This window comes from Canis aureus, chromosome 5 (assembly GCF_053574225.1).
Source record: "Canis aureus isolate CA01 chromosome 5, VMU_Caureus_v.1.0, whole genome shotgun sequence".
Classification (NCBI taxonomy): domain Eukaryota; kingdom Metazoa; phylum Chordata; class Mammalia; order Carnivora; family Canidae; genus Canis; species Canis aureus.
In genome coordinates, this window is record NC_135615.1 from 68,578,989 (window position 1) to 68,596,472 (window position 17,484).

The window sequence follows — 17,484 nt, forward strand, 5'->3', positions numbered from 1 at the left end:
TTCTACTAAAACAAATCATCCATAATGAATGTGTGAGATTTTAAGTAATAGGTAATTTTCTTTAAGATGCCATTGATTCACAAAAAAAAAAAAAAAAAAAAGATGCCATTGATTCTTTTTGTTTTACTCAGCAGTGAGAACAAAAGGATAATTCTACTAGGTTTTTAAATCTTTCATACGTTGTTAAAATGGAAAAATTCACTTCTAACTGTTTATGATCCCTCCAGGTCTTATAAAATTTAACTTTCTGTCAAAGTTAAGTAAGCATCATAGTCACACGAAAATATTGCATCAGTATTATGAGCCCATTTTTTACTGTTTTATTCATCTGCACATTTTCGGAGAATCGTATTAGACTCAGTTATATTTAAATCTGTATAAACTCTTGTTAAATTTATTGTGTAACAGCGCGAATATCCCTCAGCACTATATTTTTAAAATCTTATGCGAGACTGACAAAAATTAACTCCTGTCTTTCATTCTCACACCTCATTCAAAAATCAGTAAACTATACAAAAATAAGTACAGTACTAGAAAGCTAGCTCTTTAATAGTGAAGTTCTTAAGCACAGTCTTGTTAAAAATTAACTTTTTGGCTTTTTCCCCCAGAATTTGGAGGAAATGTTTTAATGCTGAAAACTGAAGTCCGGCTAAACACTGGTTTTATTATAGTAAATCCTTAAACTAGAATCTAGTTCATCTGTGTTTTGAAACCAAGTTCACCTGTTAGAAAAAACATGCAGCCCTGTAATACACACCCATGTGTGTTCAAATCACTTTCATTTTTGAAATAAGAAAAAAAGATAAACTATGAATAAAAATCATATCTAAAGTTTTAAAGTAATCTCAAATTCCGTTCTTGGTTACTATCCATTACACAATAAATTACTATCCATTTAGTACAGTCTCCTGTAGTTTTTTTTTCAGTCTCATTTTTAAATTTACGCTCCTGCAGGGTAATTGTTGATGATTTAAAAAAATGTCTGTCTCCCTGAGTCACTATGAGATTCCAGTTATTACTTTCTCTGAGTTGGAAAGGGGAACCCTAAAATGTTATCTGGTCCATTGGTTTCCAAATTTTCCTTAACAGTAGAACTTCCTCAAAAGGAACCCTTCTCAGGGGGTACTCAAAAACCTAAACCAAGATGATAAGAACTAGATGGTTCTAGTTGGTGAGCAATCTCACCATCTCAAAGGCTCATCAGAGCAGCCCTCCCCAAAAAACTGATATTTTTGAACATGTGTGTTGTATCCCTCACAAAATTGCAGTGTACTAATCTGAAAGTTCAATTCTTCCTAGGCAAAATGACATTAAAACATGTTGGTTTAAATATGCCTAGAGAAATATGTTGGAAATTGCAGCACTAGTGGGTGAGAAGATACCACACACTCTTTAAAATGTGACCTGGTCACTTTAAATTTGTTCCTGTGGATGTCGATGTCTAAAGAAGACTCCTGTAAAGTGAGAACATCCAAAATTGCCCTCTTAAGAGCATTTGGCCAGCAAGGAGATTGTCACATTCTGCAGGAAGGAAAGTGCTTCTGCTATGGTTACTCTTTCTTAAAATGGTTAGCAGTCTGATTAGCATATGTAGACTGGAATGATCCCAAAGTTTGCCAAGTCCATCTTCTTTCTTAACCAATAAGTAAAAGTGAGTTTGATTAAATTTGAGTACTCTGTTCTGTGGAACATAGTTTACTGAAAACAAGTTACTACTACCTCAAGTAGTACGTGGACTCTCATGGAACTCCAGTCTGCTTTCATTATACCAAAGAGTGGAGAGCTGGAGACCAGTTAGGCGGTGGTTGCACCCTGGCACCTCGTGATAGATTCTACAAACTTTACATTTAATGGTTTGGTGCTTAAAACAGGAAGGCTTATTAGAAAGAGGCACATTTAATTACTAACAGAGGTAAATTGAGCCAGCTTGAGAAAAGTAAGAGGAGTGGCTAGATATCTGGAAAGAAAAATAAAAATCAATTCTTTGATTTATCCCTTGATTTATGCTTAGATAAAAGAAGCGGGATCATCTGTGTGACTACTGTTAACCAAGATGCGTGCTTCTTAATTTGTTAATGCAGGATGGACTCTGCACTGTATGTTGTAGTTACAAAAAAGACCTAATCACGGTCATGCTTAGTCATGCTTATTCATCTAGCTTTTATTGAATGATATTGTGGGCCAGGCAGTCTTCTAGTCCCTAGAGATGCATCAGTGAATCAGACAAGGTTCCTCTTTCTGGTAGGTATTGACAAATAATGAGCAAGAAAATATCGAGCGATATAAATAATAATTACAGTATTTATATAATAAAGAAGGATGAAGGAGAAAATGTAGAGCTTTTTTAGAAGTCAGAAAGGCCTCACAAGACCTGAATGACAGGAGGAACCAGCCATGCAGAAAGATTCTAGGCAAAAAGAATAAGCTAGTCCCTAAGGCAAGAATTAGCTTGGTATATTGAAGTAATGGGAAGAAGGCCCGTGTAGCAATAGGTAGCAACTGGGAGGTCAGAGAAGTGGTTAGATGCTAAATCACTAAGGACATCTGAAGTCCGAGTAAGGGGTATGGATTTACTCTAAATGTAATGGGACTGTATTAGAAGATTTTATGAAAGGCTGTGATATGATCTGGTTTATGTCTTGAAAGGATCACTGACTGCTGAGTACAGAATAGACTGTAGGGGACTATGGCAGAAATACCCAGTTGTCTCCCAACATCCATTTTACACTTCAGTAATTCTCTGAATTTTAATTAAGCCCATGACCACCCAACAGAAAGAGTAGATTTTCCAGCTTTCCTTAGGATTAGGTATGATCATGTGACTAAGTGAGTCTAGCTAATTAGATGTGTGTGCAACTTTGGGAAAGTGGTAGTGTTTTTTGTTCAGTTAAAATTTTTATTTTGAGATCATTATAGATTCTGGGCAAATTTTTTTATTTTATTTATTTTTTTAAAGATTTTATTATTCATCAGAGAGAGAGAGAGAGAGGGGCAGAGACACAGGAGGTGGGAGAAGCAGGCTCCATGCAGGGAACCTGACATGGGACTCGATCCTGGGTCTCCAGGATCAGGCCCTGGGCTGAAGGCGGCGCTAAACCACTGAGCCAGCCGGGCAGGGCAAATGTTTTTAAAGGAAGAATGTCCTCAAAAAAAAAAAAAAAAAAGGAAGAATGTCCTCTATCATTTCTTCATTCTTGCTGACTCTAACACAGGCATGGTAGATCCATGTTGGACCTTTAAGATGAACTTAGAAGGAAAGTCGTATACAGCTGAACAATAAGAAGTTAGGTTCCTAGGAATGATAGCCTTCACTCTAGCCTCTTGACTACTACTTTCCACAGTAAGAATATATTTGACACAAATATATTCTATCTGATATAAACTGCGTAAAAGTAAAGGCTAAAGTAAAAAACAAACCCAGACAGAACCATTAATAGTCATAGAAGTGAAAAATCTGAATGCTATCAAATAAAATTAATTTTGAAAGTGCCTAGAAAAGGCAGGTTTTAGACAGTGCCGAGGTAATTTGGTGAAAGCAAAGGGAGATCCACGGCAAGTACAGATGTTCAGAAATAAGAAATATTTGTAGAAACATTATGAGATTAGGTACCAGAGCAGAGCATTCACCAATATTTCCAAAACCAACTCATCTGCCTGCCCTCTACCCTGCCCCATCCATCTAGGCCCAAACTTGCCCCTGCCATCACCAGTGGAGACAAGGGGCAGCCTCTTTGCATTTCTTGCAGTATATTTTCATTCTTTTATTGTAGCAGTTGGACTGTGAAGTGGGCCCCCCCCAGCAGCTTTAGCATCACTAGGGAAATGCAAGTTCTCAAGCCCTACCCCAAACCTACTAGGTCAAAATCTCGGGAAGTAACCCCCATCCACCAAAATCTGTATTTTAGTAAGCTCTCTGAGTAATTGTGGTGCACACTACTGTCCCAGTGATTGATCCAGTTCTCCCACCTGCATGTAGACTTTGCCCAGAGGGATTTGTACACTTTTGAACACCAGTATATATTACCAGTTAACCTCCAAAAAGTTATGTCACTTTGCAGTCCAGTGACAATGTATGTCAGCTTCCTGTCTTGACCAACAGGGTATCTTTATTTAAATATTAGTCTAAATTTATGTATTGTTTCGATTATTGGCACATTTTCCTAGTGGCATAATCTTTTTTTTTTTCAGTTTTTTGTAGTTTTTGTCTTGAATAAATGAAGGTGTTCTCTACACAGAAGGATACATACATAATTTACCTTTTTGTTTTTTCAATCTGGTATTGGTATTTATTTTTCTGTTTAGCTTAGAAGTAGGATCTGCTTTCTTTTTTTTTCAAATAATTATTAAGTTATCTGAGAATCATTTATTAAACCTATCCTTTTACTGAGAGTTTCAAATACCATACATAAAATAAATTTTGAAATATATGTTATGTGTCTGTTGCTTAAACTTTTTCTTTTTTTTCTGTCTTTAAGCTCCTTGAGAATAAGAACCAAGGCTGCTTGGTTCATTGCTTTAGCCTCAAGGACTGGCTTGTCACACAGTGGGGGCTGGATATGTTTGTTGACAAATCATCTGTTTCTTTCTATACTGTTGCTACATTTTGAATTACTACAGCTTTATGATAAGTATATATTATTTTTAAGTATTTTATGTCTTTATTTCTAATTTTCCTTGGCCAATATAAAAAAGTCTTCAAGATGATCATCAGCAACGTTTTTAGTCCCCCAGAAAACTAAGATTTTGATTCAAATATATTTAAATACATGACTTGGAAGAATTGTTACCTTTACATTGTTTTATTATCCAAAACCTACTGTTTCTCCATTGTATTAAATTTATTGACTTGTTTATTTAATTTATTTTAGTCTTATTCTCTTCTCTTACTAAGGGTAATAATTTTCCAAGTAATTCTCTTGGGACTTCTAGGCATTGAGTAACATTATCTATAAATAATAATTTATCTCTTTTCCAGTATTTACTACATTGGCCAGTTTCCATTATTAAGTAACAATAGAAAGAATAAACTTGATCTTGACTTTTCCAGTGGAAGGTAAGGCCTTTAAACTAGAAGGCCTGGGGAGAAAGAAGCGAATATGACAGTGATTTAAGGTAAAAGTAGCAGCATTGAGAACTTGTATATAGCACCTTCCACAGAGTCTCTCTGTATCATGTAAGTCTTCATTAAAAAAAAATTTTAAGAGAGGGGAAGGGGTGGAGGGAAGACAGAGGGAGCAGGAGCAGGAGAGAGAGTCCAGGGTGAAGCTCAATGTGGAGCTTGACATGGGGCTCATGGTCAGATTCAGTCTCCTGACCCTGAGTTCATGACCTGAGCTGACAGGAGTTGACTTTTAACTGACTGAGCCACCCAGCTATACACATTATTACAAGGCCTGGACTAAACTCCAGAACCAGGTGTATGAGCAGAAATGGTGGGCACTCCCACTTTAAGCATCAAATCACAAGCAGTTCTCTATATAACTAAGTGGTATGTTTATAGAGTTTAGAATTTTTATTTTGTCATGGATCTACCTTGCAGAATTAGTGCCTTCATGGGATACCTGGGTGGCTCAGTGTTGAGTATCCGCCTATGACTCGGGTCATGATCAATGGGGTCCTGTGATCAAGTCCCATATTGGGCTTCCCGCAGGAAATGTGCTTCTGCCTATGTCTCTGCCTCTCTCTGTGTGTCTCTCATGAAGAAATGAAGAAAATCTTAAAAAAAAGAAAAGAAAAGAAGAAGGGCCTTCTTGGATACATTATCTTTGAATTCGAAATGTATGGTATTTCTGGATTTGAGTAATTATTGGTCCTTTTGGTAAGAGGAAGAAGGGAATAGTGACATGTGGTTGGAACTAAACACAGAAGAATTCCAGTGTTTGACATTAATGGAGTTTGTTTTATTATCCCAGTCTGGTTACAACAAGCAGTTTGCAAAGATCCTATTTTATACAACTAGGAGGAAACTATGTTTATTATGATATAGAATTTAGAATGATTAATAGTCACACCTGTATCACTAAATATTTGTATCCCTAATTGTCATGCAGATTCACCCCATTCTTTATATAACACTTTTATATTCAGTAGCACTGCTCATTTGGTTGATTTAGTTGTGAATAGTTTTTTTTAACATTTGGGGAAAAAGAAAATTGTGAGCAACCCTCTAAGTAAAGTAGAAAAGAATAATAGGTTTATTTGGGCTTACAATTTTATTTTTAAAATGATTTACCAGGGCAGCCCCGGTGGCTTAGCAGTTTGGCGCCACCTTCAGCCCAGGGCGTGATCCTGGAGACCCAAGATCGAGTCCCACATCGGGCTCCCTGCGTGGGGCCTGCTTCTCCCTCTGCCTGTGTCTCTGCCTCTCTCTCTCTCTCTGTCTGTCTCTCATGAAGAAATAAATAAAAATATTAAAAAATAAAATGATCTACCACAGTCACACTCTGTAAATTTCATAAGTCAGATATATTACATAGCCAAATTTTATTGATCATTATGTAATTTTATTGGCACGGTTCACCCTTTTGCCATAGTTCTGCCATTGCTCTCCTGGTTTCAGTTTGTTGATTTGTTACTTGCCCTGTCGGTCTTTGTGTTAACTTCTATACTGTGAATTATAAATTTGAAAACTAGTAAATTGTTATGCCCGTGATTCAGGATGAAAAGTATACTGAGCACAAAATTTTGATCAGTTATGTATCATCCAAATGATATTCCTTGGGAAATAGTGTCCTCTAACAAGATAAATTGATACGAACGGATGTGTTATTTGCTGAATTGCCAGATACCTAATATTACTCTAGTTTTTTTTTTTTTTTTTTTTTTAATCATAAATACTCTGTTTAAAAAAAAAAAAATGGGGACCCTGGGTGGCTCAACGGTTGAGCACCTATCTTCAGCCCAGGGTGTGATCCTCGAGTCCTGGGATCGAGTCTCACATCAGGCTCCTACATGAAGCCTGCTTCTCCCTCTGCCTCTCTCTCTCTCTCTCTCTCTCTCTCTCTCTGTGTGTGTCTCAAAAATAGAGAAAAACTTTAAAAAATAAAAAAGTGTTTCAGTTCTCCATTCCTCAAACTCTGATCCAGTGCAAAGTTGTGAAGATTTTGAAAGGAGAATTGTTCTTGTATGACAATGAGGTCTTCAGGACTACTAGCAACCAGAGAAAGGGAAGGGGAAGTGAAAGGTGTTGAGAGAAAACAGAGGAGACAAAGGTCAGCAAGGATACAGGAAACTAAAGATGAAGATGTCAATGACTAGATTATAAAATGTAAACAACTGGCAAGAATTTACTTTTTACTTTGGTGATTTGGGTAGTAGATACTCAGTACATGCTATTGCATGAACAATGGTATGACCATCCAGCAGTCACTTAACTAGCAACCTCTTCAACCTCATTTCTCACTACCTCAGCTCTCTCACAACCTCAACCACCCTCATCTCTCTCACTGCTTTCATCCTGTAAATCATCTGCAACTACTCTACATCTGAATCATGTTATAAGTCTCTCCTTTCAATTTCCAGTACCACTGCCCTGCTTCAAGACCTTACCATTTTTGTTTCCTGAATGGTCTCTCTTTTAACAGTTTAGACTCCATGAAACCATCAGATTATTGGTCTAAAAGACAGATGTAATATGTCATTCTCTAGTTTAAAAACTCAAAATGAGAGGCACCTGGGTGGCTCAGTCGGTTAAGTGTCCTACTCTTGATTTGGGCTCAGGTCACAATCTTAGGGGTTTTAAGAGCCTGCTTAAGATTCTCTCTCCCTCTGCCCCTCCCCCTTCTTAATAGATAAATAATTAAAATTTTTGGAAATAAAAATACAAAATGACTTCTCATTAGGGTCAAAAGTCCAAACTCTTTAGTGTGACAGCTTTTTATGATCAGGCCTCATTCTGTCTCACCTGGTATACCTCTATTTCCCCTCCTTGTGCTGACCCTCCATAGATCAGTGCTCCTCCGTGTTTTTGTCCAAGCTGTTTCTTTCTCTGTATCCTGGGTTGAAGCCTGTAATATCCAAAGAGAATATACCTTTTATTTCTGAAATTATCTTCACTCTGTTCCTCTTAAGCCCCAGCAGAATGAATGGTTCCTGTCTCTGCTTCCATTATGCTTTCTGTATAACTCCTATTAAACTTATTTTCACCTTGTATTGTAAATTCTCTTTGACAATAGATTGACTTCTTAAGGATGGTAGTTTCCCATCCTTTATTTCACAGAATGCCTAGCTTATAACCCTTGCTATGTGCATCATCTTATTTAATCTTCTCTACAGCCTTATGAGGTTGGTGCTACTAGGGCAATGTCTTCATTTTATAAATAAGTAAACTGAGTTAAAAAGGCCTCACAGCTGGTACACAGCAAAACTCGAACCCCAACTTGGATCTACCTAACTCATAAAGTCCATAATCTTAACTATTTTGCTGTATCCCCCCCACCCCAAAACATCTGTGTATCCTTGGTGCCTACTATCCCTTGGTACAGTAGGCACTCTGTAAGTGCTTATTGACTGAATGAATAATAAAAACTCCAGTTCACACAGGACTTTGAGGCACTGTGATTTCCATTGAAAGGGAGGGTGAAAGATATCAGTGCACCATTCATAAAAATAAAATGTTTAAAAGAATCATCAAAATACATACACAAAAGAATTCAATATATTGTTGACTGGGTCTCCGAAATGTTCAACTTGGGGGAAAAGCTTCATTTTCTAAACATGCTGGCTTTTGTAATGCAGGACACCATAGTACTGCACAACTATTAAACGTCTTGAATTTATTTCTGGGAGACTGCTGCCCCCTTACTTCTGTCTTTATTATAAATGCTCTCACAAGTCAGATAATCTAATTGAACTTTTACTGGCATAATACATTGTAGAGCTACCCAAATAATGCATGTAAAGTCTTTGAGATGGAGTACAGTAAATATAGGATGACTGAGGTCAACTAAGTTTGTTGCAAAAAAACTGTGTGTTTTTAATATATCATAAGTTGAAAAATATTTTATATGCCACATGCTGTTAGTGCTTGTACAGCATCAATTGTATTTTTTTCTTGGGTTGTCTTAAGTGCCAAATGGTAAAGCAGAACATAACATTTAACCCTTAAAAATCTTGAGAGTGAACATTAGTAAGAAATAGCTTTAATTAATCTTTTCTTTATCATCTGATTTTCCTTATAGATTTAGTAAAATGTAATATAGATTCTATTTTTTTAACTTTTCTTTTCTATTATTTCTCTAGTGTTGTTAATAACAGTACTTGTAGTCGAAGGGATTGCTGTGGCCCAAAAGACCCAAGGTAAAGTATTTCCAGTGATAACTTACCACATATTCAGGACAGTGGGATGCCTTATTGGAAAGGATTGCAGCTTTTGGATACTATTTCCATAATCCCTCTAGGGTGTTGCAGTGACCTAAGGCTTTCTGTCAACCTATCAGCCTCAATTTTACTGGGTTCCACTGCAGTTAACTGGAGTAAATTGTCAACATAAAGTCTTGCCCTGATAAATTCTTTAAATTGGCATCACTAGTAGCTCCTAGCACATTATGGATTATGTCCAAAAATTAAATGAGATTCGTGCTTTATCATTCAGCAAAAATAAAAATCCCTTTTTTCAATGTAGACAAATGAAATATTTCCATCAGTATCTTATTCAGAGCCCCGTGGACCTGTTCTGATTGTCCTTGTTTATGAAAGAAGATTAACTAGTTTGCTTTTTGAACAAGATTTTCATGTCAGAGCTTAGTACATCTCCCGATTCACTTTTTATTTTCATCTGAGTTCTACATACAAATGACAAAAATCAAAGCATTCTAAAAGTTAATTATGAAAAAGCAGTTTTCCACCCTCTGTGACTCCCCCATGGAGGTAACCAGAATTTTAGCTGAATCTTTTGGTATTTCCCTTCCTATTTCTAAATAATATGTTATACTGTTCCTTCTTAATTATTTCAGTTTTACTGTATTAGAGAATGATTTCCCACCATGGAAGATGAGCATTTAGCCCTTTCCTGTACCCACTTCCCATCCCTGACTATATATTGGTACTTTCCCTCTATACCACCTGTTTCTGTCATAATTCTGATCACATCTGTATTCAGAATTTACATTAAGTCACTCATAGAGCTTTTTCCACATGAAAATTTTGTCTTTCAGTTTATGAAATTTTTATTTCCTTTTTTCTTTGCTTAATTTTTTAAATTCCCCTTTCTCTATTTCTGTTCCTATCTTTAAGAAACTTTTATTTGGGTATGGAGTATTTTATTGTTTTTTTTTCTATTTTCCAACTGTCTTTTACTGTTTTATTCTCAGTCTTTATTGAGACTTCCCCAATTTTACCAAGAATTGGAAAACTTTTTCTGTAAAGGGCCAGACAGTAAATATTTAAGATTTTTGCAGGCCTTACAGTTTCAGGAGCAACTACTCACTTTTGCTGTTGTGGTATGAAACCAGCTGTGAAAAAAAAAAAAAAAAAAAAAGAAACCAGCTGTGGATCGCGGGCACATGAATGGACATGGATGTGTTCCATTGTAAACTTTATATTTACAGTAACAGGCCACAGGCCAGATTTGGCCCAGGGCTACAATTTGTAAACTTTCTACTAATTTTTCATTTCTTCTATTTTTAGAAAATTTTTATTTTCTGAATATTCTTAAAGTATCCTTGTTCTTTTTTTTTTTTTTTTCCCCTTGTTCTTATTTTATAGATATACTCTCATTTTCTCTAAGGAGATTAAATGACAGTTTTGTTTAGGTTGTTTTTTGTTTGTTTGTTTTGTGTGTGTGTGTGTGTGTGATTTTTTTTTTTTTTACATCATCTTTGTTTCCTCAGATTTGCTTTCTTCTTGTTTTTATTCATTGTTCATTGTTCATATTAGAAGCTTTCCTCAAATATCTGGTGACCCTTGAATTCTACTCTTATTTATGAGAGGAGCACTAAAATCTGATGATTAGCTATCTCCAAGTGTAGAAGGGATTTGTTTACTATGGCTCACACTGGTGAGTGACCCACAGTGGGGAATCCCTGAACCTACACTGGTGGGTCTTTTTCTTTGGACTGTTTAGAGTCCCCAGAGAGGAAGCTTTCCATTTTCTGCTTAGAGGTTCTGCTCTACCGAGAGCCTTGAAAGAAGTTGGGTGGGGGAAGAAGCCAGAAATGCCATTCACTGGTCTCCTTGTTTGCGGGTTGGTACTGTCACCCTCAGCTGTGCCTGGTGTCTCCTAGTCTAGTAGCCCTGCTTTATCTTCTTCTGCAGAGGAATAATCTCATTTTCTGGTAGGATGACAGAACAGCAGGTACCTAGATTTGTAGAGGAGAGGGTATTAGAAATCAGATTGATTCTAAATAGACTTTTAGCCAGGCCTCATGTTTTTAGGAAGCACAGTTTCACCACCACCTGTCATGCCTTATCCTGCTTGCAGGATAGTACACCAAGTACTACCAGTTTTTGTGATTGTACCTACCTCGTTGTGCCTCTCTAAGAGTTTGTTTATGCCCTTAAAAAACTTCCGGTACTGTTACCAAAGTTTAAGGAAAGAGAACTAAATGCATGTGTTCAATCTACAATCTTTAACTAAAATCTCTTTATAATATTTGGATCCTATTTGGTTTTTTTGTGTGAAACTAATTATAGAGGTACCACATCAGAGATAAACCCCTGGGATCCTTTTATTTTTATGTCACAACTGAATTTTATAGAGTTGCACCGATTTATCAGATTCTTCCACATGATTTTGCCCTTGTAAAATCTAAGCATTTTATTACCCCACTCTCCTACAGGGCAAACTTGTCCTCTGGCAGCAAGTTCTTCCCACCAGCACAGCATACAATTTTACCTTTCTCTCATTTCTGCTGTATTCAATTTGTTGTGCTAAACTTGGCAGTGGCTCTTGCAAAATTATATACACTATATGTGTAACATAGAGTGGGCAATTGTTTGGCTAAATTGTGGGGAAAAGAGCAGAATGCTATTCTCTTTTGCTATAATTTGTATTTTAATGCCATTTTTCCCTAAGATGGACAAAATATTGGAATCAAGCATATTCCTGCAACCCAGTGTGGCATTTGGGTTCGAACTAGCAATGGAGGTCATTTTGCTTCACCAAATTATCCTGACTCTTATCCGCCAAACAAGGAGTGTATCTACATTTTGGAAGGTATTTGACCAATTTCTTTTAATGGATGAATTTTAACTTTATTGTAAAACTAAGTACATTGGTAAGATGCCCAGTTTAAGCCAGTTTGAACAAAATGTAAGCATGTATTTGAATTAAACCCTAGTAATTATAAATATTTCTGAATATTGAACACATTAACAAAATAATAGTTGAAATTTTATAGGAATTTTGAATCCCCTAAAATATAATTCAGCTAAATATATCAGTATATATGAGAAACTTCTCTAGTAAGAACCTTTAAAAAAAGAAACTCAAACTTATTAGCATCTCTTATGCTTTATGCAAATTTATGTCCAAAGTTACATTAGTTCTTGTCATTTTTTGTTTTTCTATTCATTGTATCTCATGAACTGTTAGCTCTTCTACTCTAATTTTAATTAAGTACATTTAACTAATTTAATAACCTATTCCAAAGGGAAAAATCACTATAGTTCTCCAAAGCAGCATTGTTATTAGTGATATATAGTGCAACATTAATTATGAGTTTTATATATAACAATCCTCATTATGATTGTCTTCTGTGCAACAATAACAGAGCAGTTGTTTTGCTTTTCCCACTTGTGTAGGATGTTTATACTTTCCTTTGTTTGTGTTGCCCTGATTTGCTTGCTCTTATTTTCTAGCGGCGCCACGTCAAAGAATAGAGTTGACCTTTGATGAACATTATTATATAGAACCATCATTTGAATGTCGGTTTGACCACTTGGAGGTTCGAGATGGGCCATTTGGTTTCTCTCCACTTATAGATCGTTACTGTGGTGTGAAAAGCCCTCCACTAATTAGATCAACAGGGAGATTCATGTGGATTAAGTTTAGTTCTGATGAAGAACTTGAAGGACTGGGATTTCGAGCAAAATATTCATTTATTCCAGGTAATGAAGTTGTGTTTTTCAGTGGGTCTCACTATGGTTTTAGAATCTTATGTCTAGAAAAAGAGAATTTAGTCAAGTTATACAAACCAAAATGTTAAAGAAATGAGCAGGACCAAAAGGAAAATAAATAAAACCAAAAATTGGAAATAGAACTGTATCACTTGAATTTTGAAGCATTTCATCGATGGTATCACATTTTTCTTAGATTTCTTTGTTTTATAATGTATATCAAGGCTAGAAACATCAAGATAAATATATTTTAAAAGATAATTCAGCAAATTATCTTTTCATAATCCTTAATAAAATTTTGTCAGGTTTTTCCATTGGAATGACAATTAACTACTCATTTGAATAAGTAATCTCAAAAAAAAGAATAATCTCTAGAAAATATTGAGCAATAGAAAAAATACTGCTCTGCATTTGGAGGCAAAAGATTTGGGTTTGAATCCTTTCCCTGCTCCCTGACAGCTATGAGATTACTCAGCGCAGTAGAACCTGAGGGTTGCTATTGGTAAAATGGGAATGCCTGATGTATTATTTTCCTGAAGCTGCCTTAATTAGCTAAGTACAAATTTAGCAGCTGAAAACACAAATTCTCTCAGAGTTTTTGAGGGCAGAAAACCCAGCAGGGCCACATTTTTTCTGGGAAGTCTAGGGAAGGATCCATATTGCTCATGGCTTCTAGCCCAGCATTCCTGGATCTGTGGCCACATCACTCCCATCCCTGCCTCCATCTTCACATTGCCCTTTCTTCTCCAAATCCTGCCCTTCATACCATCTTGTGTTGTAATATTCACTCTTTTGTACCATATAAAGTAATACAGGTTCCGAGGATTAGGATTAGGGTCTTCATTCAGCCCCCTCTACCTATTTTACCCTACCCTGTGGTACGTGCAAACAGTTGGAGAACTGCAAAGCCTCTCTGGTATAAAACCATGCATATCCCTAACTCGGAAACACAAAGATACACAAGTTATTGCCGCTGTCTTCAAACAACTTAAAGACTAACGAGGTGAAAAAGTAACTCAGTATACCAATTATTTCATCTCTTTGCATATATTTGTTTTCATGTAAGAAGTTTCTTAATTTAAAACATATATATATCTAAATGAAAAGAAAATACCCATAATCTTACCATTCTACATATAAAAAACCACTGTTAACAGTTTGGTGTGTATCCCTTCGGATGTTTTTCTGTATCTATTAGTTTTATGTAACTGACAGCATACACATATATTACCTGCTATTTGCCTAAACAAGATAATCAACATTTTTTTCTTGTCACTAAACGTGGCAATTTTTAGGTATTGTTTCAGTATTTATGTTGTCAATGCCAAAGGATAACATCTTAGGAAGTAAAGTTTATCTAATAGACTTTATTTTTTAGTACAGTTTTAGGTTTCCAATAAAACTAAGCAGAAAAAAGAGAGTTACCACCATAGATCTCCAAACATAGCTGCCTTCCAGAATCAGCCTCCTGCTCCAGAGTGTGGTACATTTGTTAAAGTGAATGAACCCACGCTGACACATCGTCACCCAAAGCTCCCATCCCCGTAGTTCACCTGAGGGTTCATTGTTGGTGTTGTGTGTTCTGTGTATTTGGGCAAACGTATGATGACATGTGTCCACTATACAGTATCATACCAAGTATTTCCACTGCCCTAAAAATCCTCTGTACTCCACCTATTTATCTCTCCCCTAATTCTTGGCAAGCACTGATACTGCCATCTCTGTAGTTTTGCTCTTTCCATGTTACATAGTTGGAATCATACAGTATGTAACCTTTTCAGACTGGCTTCTTTTACATAGTAATATATATTTAAGTTTCCTCTCTGTTTTTTCATGGTTTGACAACTCATTTCTTTAGTGTTAAATAATATTTCATTTTTGTATGTACAATAGTATATCCCTTCTATTGAAGGGTATCTTGGTTGCTTCCAAGTTTTAGCAATTACAAATAAACTTGCTATAATCATCTATATGCAGAATTTTTCTTGCCAGGTTTGTAACTAATTTGGATAAATACCAAGGAACACAATTGCTGAATCCTAGAATAATTTGTTTTTAATTTTTGCTTAAGTGGATAGTGGTTGTATATGTACGTTATATTTTTTATTAAAATAAAATTTTTTAATTACCAAATTATCAAAACAATGTGAAAGTTCAAATGGGACTTATATACACCAAATTGCCAGAATGAAAAAATTGCTAGTTTAAAATATTTCAGTATCTTTAAATAGCCTGCAAAACCTATTTCAATACACAGTTTATTGTATTTAACTGTCTGCTCAATTCTTGTTAAAACTGTTTTTAATTCCAGATACTTTCTGCATAGTTCTATTTAAAAAAAAAAAAAAAGTAGGGGGGAAATTTTTAGCTTAATTGAAAATACATCTCAGAGACTTCCTTTTTTAACCTAATAAACCAAATCCAACTTTGCTGAAAGGGGATAACAACATTTCAGTTCTTTTGTGGAGAAATGTCAAAGACAAGTTTAATTAAATGCAATGGAGGGCAGCCCCAGTGGCCCAGCGGTTTAGCACTGCCTTCAGCCCAGGGTATGATCCTGGAGTCCTGGGACTGAGTCCCACATCAGGCTCCTGCATGGAGCCTGCCTCTCCCTCTGCCTGTGTCTCTGCCTCTCTCTCTCTCTCTCTCTCTCTCTCTGTCTGTCTCTCATGAATAAATAAATAAAATCTTTAAAAAAATAAATAAATAAACAGCAATGGAGTAAAAAGTCATAGGAGCTACCTGCCAAATGAATCAGAATTTCTTCATGTGTAGGCAATAATTCTAGGATGTTGTCACTCTTGCATTAAAATTTCCAAAATTATCCATTACTTCCAGGAAGTAGCAGTCCTGTAAGAGTCCTCTATCCTCAATAGATACCACCAATAACTTAGAGAATTTCATTTAAAATATACTAATTTCTTGGGGTGCCTGGGTGTCTCAGCTAAGTGTCCAACTCTTGATTTTGGCTCAGGTCACGATCTCGATCCTGAAATCGAACCCCACATTGGGCTGCATGCTCAGCATGGAGTCTGCTTAAGATTCTCTAACTCTCTGCCTCCTCCCTTGGGCATGTACACTCTCTCACAAATAGGTAGATATATAAATAAAATCTTTAAAATACACTAATTTCTCAGTACTAGTAGTCTTCTAGATTTACTGATCCCTAGACAAATTTATAAGTATGACTTGAAATAACTAAACACAGTCATAATTAGCTAATTATGCATTACCTACTTATTTTGATATTTTTTTCTTTCAGTGGTAAAACTATGGAATCTTCACCCACATTATAAAGGCAATATGGTAGGGTAAGAAAAATTGCCTGGAGAATTGCAGCTCAGCCTTAGTTTTGCCATTATAAATATAGTCTAAGAAAATCATAATCTCTCATTCAGTTTCCTCATCTACAAAATGGGATATTACATAGTTTTCCTGGTATTGCTATCATTAGCCTGATACTAAGCATGATGTATGTAGAGACTCTCAAGTACTATAAAATGGAAATGTAGTTTAGAAATCTTAAGTGTTTTATTATAATTTGTCTATATTTTAACTATAATCCATATAAAGTTGCTCTTATGATACATAAACTAATAGAAAAAGAGCTCCTTTTCTTCAAGTAAGACTTTTTATGTATTAAAAAGCCTGATTTTTAATACTTAAAAACAGTATTTAATTAAGAACATTGTTTTTGATGTCTATAAGTAGTCTGAGCTGATTCATATATAAGATTTTTAAAAATCTTTTTGATACTAAAGTGTCATTATTTCAGTTAATTGATTTAGTTCATAAAAATCAAATCAATTTACTGAAATCAGTTATTGTGATATGTGCTGTTGGTTCTTAATCTTCTATAAACTACTTCACAGAGCAGAGTATTCTGTATATCGCCTCATCATTTTTTCCCTGCCATTTTAAAAACACTCCTCACTAGCTACTACCTTGTATGTGTGTAGTGAATTACAAATAACATAAAAGTCACAATTTTAATCCTTTTTAAGTGTACAAGTACTTGTGAAGTACCTTTTTACAGTGTTGCCCAATCATTACCACTATTCATTCCCAGAACTTTTTTGTTAACACAAGCTAAAACCTGTGTCCACTAAACACAAACTACCCATTCCCCCCTTTCCTGCAGCTTCTGGTACTGTCTATGAATTTGATCAACCTAGAAACCTCAGTAAATGGAATTGTACAATATTAATATTTGTCCTTAAGTGTCTGACTTTATTTCACTTAGTGTTATGTTTCAGGGTTTATCTATGTTGTACCATGTAACAGAATTTTCTTTGTTAGGCTGAATAGTATTTCATTGTGTTATGTATACTACATTTTCTTTATTCATCCATCAGTTGACTAACTGTTGCTATTGACAGAAGGCTACATGTATCCAGGTGGCATAAATAAGTTACTCATGATGGGATC

The 17,484-nt window shown here is 35.6% G+C and overlaps 1 protein-coding gene and 1 long non-coding RNA gene across 23 annotated transcripts in view; one reads left to right on the forward strand and one right to left on the reverse strand.

Annotated features, from left to right (window-relative positions):
• Positions 1–17,484, reverse strand: part of LOC144314452 (uncharacterized) — a 97,981-nt gene that overhangs the window by 74,150 nt on the left and 6,347 nt on the right. For 13 of the 21 annotated variants that reach the window (XR_013380340.1, XR_013380338.1, XR_013380337.1 and 10 more), the window contains exons 1-2: positions 11,113–11,292; positions 7,904–8,006 (exon numbers count right to left, since the gene is read on the reverse strand). The exons of 3 other annotated variants lie outside the window; for them this stretch is intronic. This is a non-coding gene — a long non-coding RNA (uncharacterized LOC144314452). Of the gene's footprint in view, positions 1–7,903; positions 8,007–11,112; positions 11,293–17,484 lie in introns of those variants that run through there. 5 more of the 21 variants (XR_013380355.1, XR_013380353.1, XR_013380359.1 and 2 more) reach the window with 3 other exon arrangements.
• The window catches only part of NETO2 (neuropilin and tolloid like 2), a 59,246-nt gene that overhangs the window by 2,483 nt on the left and 39,279 nt on the right, over positions 1–17,484 (forward strand). For both annotated transcript variants that reach the window (XM_077898549.1, XM_077898550.1), the window contains exons 2-4: positions 9,241–9,297; positions 12,014–12,154; positions 12,799–13,047. In XM_077898549.1, coding sequence (XP_077754675.1) covers positions 9,241–9,297; positions 12,014–12,154; positions 12,799–13,047 — 447 coding nt within the window. The remainder of the gene's footprint in view (positions 1–9,240; positions 9,298–12,013; positions 12,155–12,798; positions 13,048–17,484) is intronic.